Here is a 12,912-nt window from a genome sequence, read left to right as displayed (position 1 = left end):
ATCTATCAGTTTTTCTACAAGAAAAAGATGGTAGCGGGAAGAAGTTAGGAGGCAGAGGTAGAAAACAAATTTGCAGTGCTGATACAAAGGCTAAACCAACATACAGATTAAAAGGGATAGTGACCAGCCAGCTACAAGTGAAATCACTTTCATGAATTATGGCCACACAAATTGACAAAAGAACATTAGAAGGCCTGTAACTTTTTCTCCCCAGGTAAATATTGCTAGGTTGTAAGTACAACTGTGTCTGGGTTTTTTTGTTTTTAAAGTAATGATATACTTAACTCTACTACCTACGAGAACTTCTGCAAGAACATGTTTACTTGGCTTTAAATCACCTTCCTGACTTTGTGGTGAAGATAATAGTTGTTTTTTAGGTATACAACAGGGGATGAGAAAGGCAATTTGGGACTCAAATTTGGGTATGAAAGATGGACATGCTGACTCCTTGATTAAAAAATAGCACCTTACTACATGCGTGATTTCAGCCCTGTTAACAATACCTACTCACTATATGGCCGTATGGATAACTTTGTTTCTGAATATGACTTAATAACAAAGGAGGTCTGTGGTGGACAGTGAGGGGGGTTGCTCTTTTTTAACAAAGGAGAAAGCAGTTCACATATGAATTTAAAAGCAGGGAAATGTAATAGGAAAGCTATGCCATTGACTAACAGTGTTGATGAACTAGAAGCAGTTCCCTCTTATTCCTTCACCTCAAAAACAGGAATAGGGATTCAAAAACCCATTTATTCTGTGAATTCAGATCGTATCTTCTGATTGATTTATTAACATTGAGTCACTACTATGTTTTAGAAAAAAGTCAGTTTGAGAACTTCTACAGAGAAATCATCTTGGCAAGTGTGACGGAATTACCTACTGGTTTATACAAAACAAACATGTTAGATAGATATATTGAGACATTAGTTAAAAGCAGATTTGTGCACTACATTATTTTGTGCATACACATCAAATAAATATTGTTGACCAGTGTGGCTGAAAAAACTGCTGAGTGCTCCTACAAGAAAGTCTTCCAGTGTTTTTATGTGAAGCTGGCTTTCACCATAACTTTTCAAATGAATATTTTTTTCAGCAACCAATTTAATTCTATTTGACAGAACTTGGAAATCACAGATGTTTAACAACTAATATATAAAACCAGTACTAAAAGTTACAATATATTTAAGTATCTTCAATTTCTCAACAGAGAAATTTTTTTCATTTACATATATACATTCTTCATATATATATAAAATTTATTAAACATGAGAGCCTGAACACATCTGTCATGTTAGTGGAAAAAACTGAAACCATTTGTGCATCTGTTAGTTATTTCTTCCTATCTTAGGATAATGATAAAAAAAAAATCACTTCTATTTTATGTTCATTCAAATTTGTATTTAATTTCTATTTACATTCGTTCAATCTGAAATCAAATTCTTAATACAGTAAACTAAATACAAGATGAAAAGCAGAAAAGGTGTTACCCTCAAAGCACTCCTAATAAGGCAGCTGAAGAATTTATTTACTCTGATAGATGCAAAGCCAACTTGGGATAGGAAAAAAATAATAAAGAGCAAACACAGATGAACCCATCTTTCAAATGTTACTTCGGATAATCCACTGAGATAATACTTGTGCTGTAGTGGTAAGTGAAGAATCACACATGAAGAATTTTGTATCAGTCAGCAACAGACCACAGGTCATGGTGTGACAAATACTTTTATGATTGTTTTGTCCAGCTTGCTAGTGTCTACTCCTATGAAAAAAGGCAAATGTTTGGACATTGATGTTTTTATTTGAGAAATTAACCATTTTCAGAGCCTCAAAATCCATTCTTCATAAATTCAACATTTCTCATGAGAATACTCTTAGATCTAGCCCTTATTAGCAAGGAACCATATGACTAACTGAGTAACCAAAATAATTAAGTCCTATATTAAGTGTAAAATCCAAGGCTTGGGAATATTAATACTATTGAAGATGCAGCATGTTAACAATCATTTATTTCTTAAAGAATGCTGAATTTATGGAGTATCATACATGCATTCTTCTCCCCCAATTATCTCTGTCTTAAAAAATAGTATGGAAAAATCCTTCTGAAGGATTCAAATTAGTTAAAGGGGAAAAAGAAATAACATGTTTCCTAAAAATCTGGTTCAAATTCAATAATTAATACTTTACATTGTTAATCACAGCTGGTTTATAAATCCCAGTTTATTCCGTAATGCTACAAACCTTATAAAATCAAAATTAGTAAACTTTAGTTCTCAGTGATTATATTTTAATTAAAAAACAGCATGTATAAAATTAAAAAATATCCTGTAATAGCTGATTTTAAAGAAAATAATCAAATGATGAAAGGAAAACACTTAAATCTCTTTTATACACTTACCTGGAATAATCACAAAGAACCCTCCTAGAAACTCAAGACTAGTATTACTGACATATATTTTAGACTATGCTGGGGTTTTTACAAATAAATATAGGGTAAGCCGTATTGCATAGGTGTGTGCTGTCTGTGACACTAAAGTGGCACTTCACATGTTTTCACAGTCATAGTAGGGATATCCATTTATGGAACACAAATTCTCAATAAACTTGCCACCATATAGGAAATTAATTTCACTTAATGTTAAGCTTGAAATACTATTTGTGTGGATGGCAGGTGTGCAATCAATGCTTTTTATGCTGAAAAGTTACAGTGTTTGCCACTATTGCTGGCAGGACTAATCATGAAAATAGTTTAACTCTGAGGTGGTTAAAGCCAGCCAATCACAGCGCAAGTATTACTAGCAAGCAGGGCTGAGGAGGAATATTCTGGTGTAAGAATGTCACTGTAATTTGGGCAGGCAGTCAACACCACAGTTAGTAAACATTTGAAAAGAACCATCAGAGTGGTACAAGCCATTGACAGTGTGAAATTAAAGCCGGTACTTATCACCACAGTTTTCTGGGTTCTGTTTTTTCACACAAGTACAATTTCTGCCCTTATCATTATCGTCGCTCCTAATGTACTAGCTACAGTTACACAGTTCTCAGTAGGCTGCTGCAGTAAGGGAAGGGGGGGTCTAGAGGGAGTGATTAAAAAAACAAAAAGCTTTCTGTCCAGAGATGAACTGTTAATCAATTCTTTCATTTATTGCCACAATTGAAAAGGTGTATTTCCAATCATTTTTCATGGTCCTATTTTTGCTTAATGTCAGGATTTCACCTCATCTCTTGAACTGTCATTTAAATAAGCAAAGCTTTGCTCTTTTCTGACTGAATTCAGCATGCATAAAGAATTTTATGGCTTGGATCCTATGGCTCAAAAAAGTTTGGAGAACATAGCAAGCAGCATCTATTTAAAAAAAATCGTAGGGTTGCAAAATATTACAAATTGACTTTGCACAAACTGAAGACTTTATAAAAGACAAACAAAAAGAGGTGATAAGACTCAGCTGCAACTGCATGATCACCTATTTTACCAGTTTGCACTGAAATACATTTTTATAAAGCTCTGCAGATATTAAACCCTTTCACCAGCTAAAGTCATGGAAATGCTCTCTTTAAGGCAGGAAGTATTTAAGAAAGGTAAAGTTACCTTTATTTTTATTCTTTGTACCTGTAAATCACTTATGTAGACTTTGTTACAATTCCAAAAACATGGTATCTCGTTAACATGTATCCTAAATAAAGCCACTAAGTTTTCTTATTCACTGTGGAAGACATTCATCAGAAGGCCATCAAATATTTTTACAATCAAAAAATGTAGCCCCAATATAGGAGAAAAAAATACCCTTTTTCCTTTTTAAACTGTTAAGGAAAAAAAAAAACATAAGGAAGGCAGACAGCAAAAAACAGTACAAAGAAGTAAAATGTAAAACCTCAACATTTGCTGTAAAGAGATCAGACACAGAGAGTGGACCAAGGCAACACCCTCTTCCCCTGGATCTCCCTCCTATTTCCCTCACTTTGCCGCCATCAATATGCATTTTATCCTGACTCTCTTCCGTCCTTCTTCAGCCACAGGCTGAACACATTTGACGTCTTGAACCAAATACTGGTATAAGAACAGGTGGTGGTATTTTTCCAGTGCAATGCAGGCCCAGGACAAGGATGAAATGTAGGACACACAACTTATGCCCATTCCAAGGCTTCCAGTTAAGCTTAGCACATAGCAGTACTGCAAGTAGAAATGATTAAATAGATTTTTTTTTTCTCTAGTATCACAGACAGGTATTGCAGCTGGGTTACTGAAAATAAACCCCAAGTCTACCCCCAGTCCCTCAAACGAGCCACAGCTGTGGTTAACAATGATTCATTTGCATTTTTATTATTTCACCAAGAGAAGAAACAGAAGTTGTCTGGCTTTCTTCACACCAACCAATAATTTTGCATTTTAAAGTTTGGGATGTTTTCCATGATGAGCTGAATCAAAAATCTATTTGAAAAATATATATTTATATAAAAAAAAGATTCAGGTTGTTTGCACGTAAAACATCAATCGGTAAGTTTCTTTCGTCTTTGATTCCATGTTGCTGGAACGAGTTTGACCAAGCTTGCATGCTAATTTGTCCTTAGTTGCAAGTATGACAGGCAGTTTCATACTTTGCCTAATGAAAGGATAACCCTTCTTCGACACAATCAGAACTCAACCGTGATTCAGAAGCAACATCCTACCCTTAATACTGTCCGTTTTGAGCCATCGATTTGAAAATCCTTGATAAGGTTGAGAAGATGTCGCTAGGAATCAATTAATTGATGTGCCTAAAGAGTTCCACAATACTATTTTCGCGTAAGTTTTTTGCACCATTGATTGATTTTTTTTAATCCATGTTTTTCCCTCTGTCCACAGAGTTCTATGTAATGACACTGACTCTTCGAGACCATCCCTTTGAGTCTTCTTGCAGGATGTGCACACATCCCCTGCTCACCGTTTTTCCCTTAAATCCATCGAAAGCTTTGCTCTGTCATAGATTCATACGCAGGTGCTCTGGTCTCTTGGAGATCATAGGAAAGGCTTGTTTTTTGTACGGCCCAGAGTTCGGCTGTCGTATTGGAAGTGGCGCTGAAGCTTCGCCACTCATCGTCACATCCATCTGCTCTACTCCACTTGTTTCCATCGGGTATTCCACAGGTGTCGGAGGGTTTGCCGTGCTGGCCGAAGCACCTCTTCCCCAGAAATCCCCAGGAGAAAATTTGACTGGGCTTGAAGACAAGGAAGAGCTATCATTCATTTGTCTCAAGTAGTAGCTCAACAAGAAACACTTCCCTCATATTCAAAGGGCGTAGGGTAATAAGTTTTTTTTTCATTTAATTTTATTTTCGCGTGGACTGGCACAAAGGGAACAGCTGAGCCATCTCTCCCTTGGACTGCGAGTGTCCCAAGTGGTCCCTTTCCCTCTATACTTGCCCCCATAAACCTTCAATCATACTTATTTTGGAAAAAAAATGACTTTATTCCACACTTAGAACAGCTTCTTACTGCATTTAAAGTAAAATATTTCTCCAAACTTGTGCCATTCTTCCCCTCACCTACCACACTTCAGGAATGCAGAGCTCCCTTTCATTTCCAAGAAAAGGCCCAGTTTTTCCCTCCCTCAGGGCTTCTGCATGAGCTGTTCCCTTCCCTGTGACACCCCTGTACGTCTGTCTTTTGGATGGCTAGCTCCTTCTCTTCATTCTTAGATGCTGCTTCATCAGGGAGGCCTTTCTCTGACCATCATGAATAGGAGTCCCCTTGGTTTTATTTCCTCTCTACCACCACACTTTTTTTTTTATATATATATAAAGCATTTGGCCCTACTTGTAATTACAGACTTTTTGTATTTCCTTCTTTGTTTATTTTGAGTCTCACTAAATTGTAAGCTCCATCAGGACGAGGACGGTTCCTGCCTTAATCATGTGTCCCCAGCATGCAGGACAACCCCTGGTACACAGTAAATGTTGACTGAGAGGTTAAAGGGGACACCTGCAAGGGCAGGAGCTTACTTCCAGGAGGGAAGGTAAATGATTCAGCGTGTCATCACCGCTTGGGCACAGACTAGGCACTTGCAGTCTAGCGTGGTACTGATGCTGTGCACATGTCAGCCGAAGAGAATGAAGGATCTTTAATCTCTGTCAGCTGGCATATGTTTCTTAAGCAATGCACTTCTAGGTTAAAAAAAAAAGTGAGAATAACAAAGTTTGAATACCTGACAGGTGTTCGTGGGCTGCCAATAAATCTTCGAGGTGACCGGATTTTTGGTTCAAAGGAAAACTTTTCTTTCACACTTTCAAGTACAGATGGAGCCACATATGTAAAACCCTAAAAGACAGTAACAGTGGGCTACAGAATGGTATTTTGTTACATATATCAAGAAAATGTGGTTGTTCAGTCTCTGACACACCAACACAGTGATGCACACCTACAATCACCAAGCCGGATACTCTCCCATCTCCTCGACCTCATTTCACAGTTCTTAACTTCCTCCCAGCCATTTCTTGAGCATATACCTCAAGAAAGCAGAATACTATTACGCCCCACATACCAGTGAACAAAATTTCACTCCACTGAAAGGAGTAGAACAAAACAGGAAAATGCAGGCTCTACATTAAGATCTTAAATACAAAGATGAACGCAAAGAAAATTCTAGCGTTTCTAGCGATGTGTATATAAGCAACTAAGATTATCACACCCAAAATAGTTTCTCAATATTAGGCCAAAGTAAAAATACAATTCTCGGGCAGAGGGAAGTAGCTCGGTGGTAGAGCACATGCTTAGCATGCACAAGGTCCTAGGTTCAACCCAGCACCTCCATTAAAAAAAAAAAGCAAAACCAAAAATGAACAATTCTCTAACTTGACACGTGATCTTTCTGGCCAAGGACTGGATAGATTTGGTAATTTCCTGATGAATAAGCGTCAGCATTGTGAAAACCCTTGATTGTAAGTGGCAAAACGCAGCTTTGTTAGCTTTAGTTCTTTCTGGGACCTTGCTGTTAGGCTACCAGCTATCATTTATCTTGCTGTCAGTGTTCATCCCTTTAACAATCAGCCCTCCACCTCTCTTCCCTTCTGTTTGTTATTCTAGTCACCTATGAGTAGGCATTTGAGTTACAGTAAAAAGACTCCATAAGGCTCTGGGTGAAGTCCTAAAGAGCGAGGTGCAATTCGGTACAGCATACGTTTTATGACAGCTACCGCTACACGTGGACTTCCGAGGCCGTTTCCCCACACACTCTAGGGGCCAAAGCTGTAACTACCAAGATGACCAGACTGTGCCTTAATGACCATTGAATTTCCTTTAATTCTGTGATAGGAATTAAAATATTAGTTGAACTGAAGTTGCTACAGCCACAGTCTCCAGGTAAGTGAGATGTTACTGTTTTAAATTTTAAAAGAGATCCACTTCATATACAGAATTCTGGCTACAACCTAAAAAATTGTTCTTACGTTCATTAGTTGGCCAATATACGTAATGAAGGAAAGCTCAACAGTACTTGAACTGGAACGAAAATAACTTTTGCCATCACAGCTTTGGATTTCCTTGAAGCAAGGTAAGATGTTTCTAGGCTTTTTTTTATGGGGGAAAAACTGTCAGTTAAAACTCTGTGATGCTCAACTAAGGAAAAGGTCTGGATGTTAAATCAAAGGTGTAAATCCCACATTAGTAGAAAACAAAATCCCACATCATGAGGGAAAAAAAGAAAGCAATGCTAGAATTAAAATGAATCATGCCTACTTCCCTCACTGATGGGAGATTTTACTAATAAGCAGGACACAGTGACTTTGCATCATGTAGACATAAAGTTAGCGTGCAGTCTTTCACTTATGTAATTAAAAATACTATAAAATTGTATTTTACATGTATGTTCTTTTATCACTAAATGATCATACATTTAAAGAATTATCACTATTCAACATTGTTTACTCAGAAAACATACTGTACTATGGTGATTTAAAAGTAATTTTGACCATACACAATTTTTGCATTCCATGCTAACTTTAGAACTTACCCTCCACCCCAAAAGATACAACATTACTGTGTGGTATACTATGAGCAGTATTAAAAAAAAAAAAAAGTTTGAGAATTAAGTTAGTGACAAATCCAGCGAACTCAGAAACAAAGGGGGGGGGGAACCAACTTCAAAATGATTACTTTCTCCATATTCTGTTCTCCCTAGAGGTAGTCCAAAAAGAAATGACAAAGGAAACAAATGATGTAAAATAAGGTAGGTATTCATGTAACATGTAAATATAGTAATAAAATAAGCATTAGGCAAAATATAAATCTATCATTTCTGCGGATCAAGATTTAAAAGCTTTGTTTTTCTATCTGAGGAAATACAGATACGTCCTCATTGGGATTAATTTACTCAGTATCTCACATAAACCAATATATTTTGATGTCAAATATTCAGTCAACATGGTAAAACTCCCCTAGAGACTTATGTTAAAAGAAGCAAGTATCTGTAGCTGTTTCAGGAATAAAATAGTTACTGTGAGCTCTTCTATTGCGACGGCTGTGTGGCTTTCAGTTAAGGTGCTGAGCCAAATATTTTAAGTCAGTGGCCCATTCAAAAATGGAATCACATACTCTGACTAATTGCTAAAATGGAATGTTGAATTATATGACTCAATTTTCTAACTTATCTATAAGTTAAAAGGAGACAACTTGAAAAAAATAGCACCTCAGGTTATCTACGTGAAATGCAAAGCAAGCAAATTGTAATCTTCTCACTGAAAATGGTGTTTCTTTCTAGGGCCTGTCCTCATACTTAAATTTGCCACGGCTACATGGAAATTCTTGCACTTACCAGAAAGACCTGGTTGGCACTTTCACTGAGCGTTGAGTCATCTGGGCTGTCAACAGGTGTCTGACGTGTAAACTTTGAATCAAACTGACTCACATCCTCTTCAGATTGCTTTATAAGAAACAATGATTAGAAAATGATGAATAGACTGTATTACACATATCAATTAAATGCATTATGTGCATCAAAGAAAGCTCTAGATAAAGCTCTTTTCTCAGGGTTTGACTGCAATAAAGTATCAGAATAGCCTTAGACACAGACCAAAGAAAAAATACAGGTGGGAAGTATCAGATGTCAAATTACATCATCAAATTTTAAACATACGTTAAAATCGATTTTAGTACACAGTTATTATTTCTATTAAAAGTCTATCAGTCTTTCTCTCAGTATGCCTAGCCCACTGTCTAAATTCCCTTTTAGAGATAATTTGCTCAGTTGGCAAATTCGTATTAAACCTGAAAAACTACTGAAGCAGAGTTTAAACAAAAAGCACATTTGTAAGATGGTCTAGTTAAAGCTGCTTCCTATAGCTTATTTCATTTCTTTAATTTTTTCAAGGAACAAAAATAATATTCTACTCTGTATAAGTATACTTTCTTGTGAAGGAATGTTATCACCTAAATCTAACCACCAGATCTTTTTCTTTAATTTCTTCTCTCTGGTACATCATCTGGTACAGACTATGTGGTTGTGTCAAAAGAACTCAGGAACCAACATGAAGAAGCACCCAGTGTCTAAAGATGAGAAAAACTGAACGTCAATAAAAATAATTGCAATGGATTGAAACACAAATATGTTAAAAGGCATGAATTCATAATTACACTTTTATTTTAAAAAATCAATTTTGGAGGGTGGTTGGGAACTAATTCATTACTTTGAAAACTGGGAAGGAAACATTTATCCTGCATTTTCTGCGTGAACTGCACCTCAGGTAACCAAACGACTGATGTAAAAGTATCTTTTTATAGAGGAATTCTACCTAATAAATGAATAACTGTATTAGAATAAGACAATTTTGCAAACCCTTGATGAAATCTTGGAACTAGGCTACAGATTCTCAACCTAAGCACTACTGACATTTTGGGCCTGATGATTCCTGTAAGGGGCTGTTCTGTACACTACAGGATGTTTGCAGCATCTCAGGCCTCTACCCCTAAGTACCAGTAGCACCCCCTCTCTAAGTTCTGACGCTTGACTCTGACATTGCCAAGTCAACCCTGGCTGAGAACCACTGATACAGGCAATGATCAATGACTGCTAACATCATGAAAAGAAATACAAGTACACATATAGCACCAAAAGTTTAATCTGAATCAGAACAAGCATCTAAATCTAAACTATCAGTGTTCAGAAATATGAGGAACAGATGAACACGGATAAGGACATCATGGGGTTAAAATCTGCAAAACAAAAATGTGAGGAACACTATGGGACAAGTGGTCCAGTTTCTTCAGTAAGTCCTCAAAGGAAGAACTGAGAGGGGATATCTGCAGATGGAGAGATCTAAGAGACGTAATAACCAATCTGTATAGATCTGACTGAATCTTTACTGAAACAAAACAAAAGCAAAGAAAAAGGAAACAACGGGAAAATGGTCAGCTTTTTAGTTGTGTTGACAGCATGATGGTTACGCTTATGTTTAAACAAGATGACTTAATAATTTTTTGAAGCTGGGCACCTGGTACATGAGGGTTAATTATCCTTACAGGTATGTATGTTGAAATTTTAAAGCAAGTCATCTTGTGCTCCAGGACCAAATCATCATCATCATTATCCCATTCCTTCTCCTCTACTGTCATCCCAAGAAATAGAAAAAGAAACAGTATTTTCTCAAATTCTGAGATGGGAGAAAGACAGGAATTAATACCCATTTATGCATAAACATATTGCTGTGGTTTGAATTGTGTCCCCCCAACATATATACGACAACGTTCTAACCCCCAGGACCTCAGAATGTGACCTTACTTGGAATGAGGGTCATTACAGATTTAATTAGTTAAGGTGAGGTCACACCAGAATAGAGACGGAGCCTAATTCAATGTGACCAGTGTCCTAATAAAAAAAGGGAAATCTGGACACAGATCTACACACAAGGAGAGTGCCACGTGAACATGAAGGCAGAGACGGGGCGATGTGCCTATAAGCCAAGGAATGCCAAAGACTGCCAGCAAAGGCAGGGGGAGAGGCGTCAGTCTTCTCTCTCTCAGCCCTCAGAGGGAACCAAGCCTGCCAGCACCCTGACCCCAGACTTCTAGCCTCCGTAACTGTGACATAATGAATTTCTGTTGTTCAAGCCACCTAGTTTGACACCTTGTTACAGTAAAGTGAATTTAAAATAGGGTCAGGTAAGCAAAAAAAAAAAAAAAAAAAACCCAACAAAAAACCCACCAAAATTCCAACTACTTGGAGTATTTCAATATCCTAGGCAACCAACCCAAAAACAGTTTATATACCCAGCCATCAATTGCTGCAGGCAGTAGTTCTTGAAAAGACTGCACAGAATCAAAATTCTGAAGAAAAGAAGGACAGACCAAAGTTTTTTGAACTGTTAATGTTTCTGGCCGCTCAGAGATTTTTATTCTAAAAAAGTACCAGGCCCCTCAAGTTATATGCTTTCATATGCACATACCAACAGAGGTTTAAAGGGGGGCTCCACCTTCCGAGCCAGCAGTTCTTCCCAGTTAATATGTCTGAAGAATGGATGAGCCTGAGGGGAAAAAGAAACAGGAAGAAAAGTCAAGGGGAACAGACTTCCCCGGATTGACAAATTAGCTGTCTGGTTAAAGATACCAGTCAAAAATAAGCTACACTTATAAGCAACTACATAAAACTTTCACAAGTACATAAAGTTAGCATTCTCTCCCCCTAAGACCACCAGACGTGCCAATCCCTACTTGAACTTCGCCAGCGTCCCCAGGACCAGCTCCAAGACGAGAAGCAGCATTTCTTTTCAGCAGCTTTAGGGAGGAAAAAAAATCACCGATGAACCTGACTTGGTCAGGTTGATTATTTATTTTTTTTAGAGAATTTGCTTAGCTATTTTTCCTTGAGAACATATGATTTATTAATTACAACTAAATATTGTTTGGGAATTTAAAGAAAAAAGGAAATAAATTTGTACTCTGCCTGCAAAAAAAATTTTTGTAAGCTTTTTTTTGTTCAACATCTGTATGAGTCTATATTCAAAAATGAACATTCAGTTCTATCTATTTAAATCCTAATAGTTGAGGCTTATGGTTGAGTGCCTATTTTAAAAACCTACCTTTTTAAGCAGATCTCTGGCTTCTTGTGTGAGGTAGGGAGGCAAATTGAGTTTACATTTGAGGATTTTGTCAATTGTTTTCTTTCTATTCTCCCCAGTGAACGGGGGCTAAGGGTAAAAGAGAGTGAGAAAAGTTAGCATATAAAACAATCAGATTTTAAATAAACAGAATTATCCACTTGCTGAACTAGTCAGTTATGCATAGAGATCAGAAATGTATGCTGTGATACGGGATGACTGCTAAAGACCTGTAGTTTTTAAGCAGTGGCACAGAGGAAGCAGCAGTGTCTTGAAGGAACAGGGTTTCCTCCATTAACTGGTATGATAATGGGTGAGCCATGTGATTTTATGCTTTACTTTCTCCATCTATAAATAAGAGCAGTATCTGTTTTACCTCTATGTCACAGGACTGCCATGACATAGATCGTTTAAGTGAAAATATTTATAAAAGTACAGAGGCCATAATACTACTAGTAAAGCACTGGGAGTGTTAAATTATTAAAAAATAACTTCATTGGTAACCTTTTCAAAAAGCATTTTGAAAACATTTCAAAATAGGAAAGGTTTCTTGCTTTAGTGACTTAATGACTGCTCAGCACAGACCATAATACATGCAGCTTTTAACTGTGCACCTACTGCTCCAGTCAGCATGTCATACATTAATGCTCCCAAACTCCACCAATCCACAGCACGGTTGTGGCCACTTCTCATCAAGATTTCAGGGGCCCTACAATGAGAAAAATAACATGCCTAAAAATCCACTATCTGCATAGCATCTGAAGTAAAAATTTAAACACAATACACAGAACCAAACGTTGCTACAGAAAATCTGGCACACTATTACTGAACCTGTTTAGCACACTATTATTA

At 37.1% G+C, this 12,912-nt stretch overlaps 1 protein-coding gene across 4 annotated transcripts in view; it reads right to left on the bottom strand.

Moving 5' to 3' along the window:
- Window positions 1–1,383: 1,383 nt before the first annotated feature.
- The window catches only part of RPS6KB1 (ribosomal protein S6 kinase B1), a 38,384-nt gene continuing 26,855 nt past the window's right edge, over window positions 1,384–12,912 (bottom strand). For 2 of the 4 annotated variants that reach the window (XM_006217990.4, XM_031685184.2), the window contains exons 9-15: window positions 12,679–12,769; window positions 12,043–12,150; window positions 11,675–11,737; window positions 11,410–11,487; window positions 8,784–8,891; window positions 6,180–6,292; window positions 1,384–5,193 (exon numbers count right to left, since the gene is read on the bottom strand). In XM_006217990.4, the coding sequence (XP_006218052.2) occupies window positions 4,956–5,193; window positions 6,180–6,292; window positions 8,784–8,891; window positions 11,410–11,487; window positions 11,675–11,737; window positions 12,043–12,150; window positions 12,679–12,769 (799 nt within the window). In that variant the 3' untranslated portion in view covers window positions 1,384–4,955. The remainder of the gene's footprint in view (window positions 5,194–6,179; window positions 6,293–8,783; window positions 8,892–11,409; window positions 11,488–11,674; window positions 11,738–12,042; window positions 12,151–12,678; window positions 12,770–12,912) is intronic. The other 2 variants (XM_072940249.1, XM_072940248.1) reach the window with 2 other exon arrangements.

This window comes from Vicugna pacos, chromosome 16, assembly GCF_048564905.1.
Source record: "Vicugna pacos chromosome 16, VicPac4, whole genome shotgun sequence".
Lineage (NCBI taxonomy): Eukaryota > Metazoa > Chordata > Mammalia > Artiodactyla > Camelidae > Vicugna > Vicugna pacos.
The sequence above is the reverse complement of the archived record's forward strand: the minus strand, read 5'-3'. Positions and strand labels throughout refer to the sequence as shown.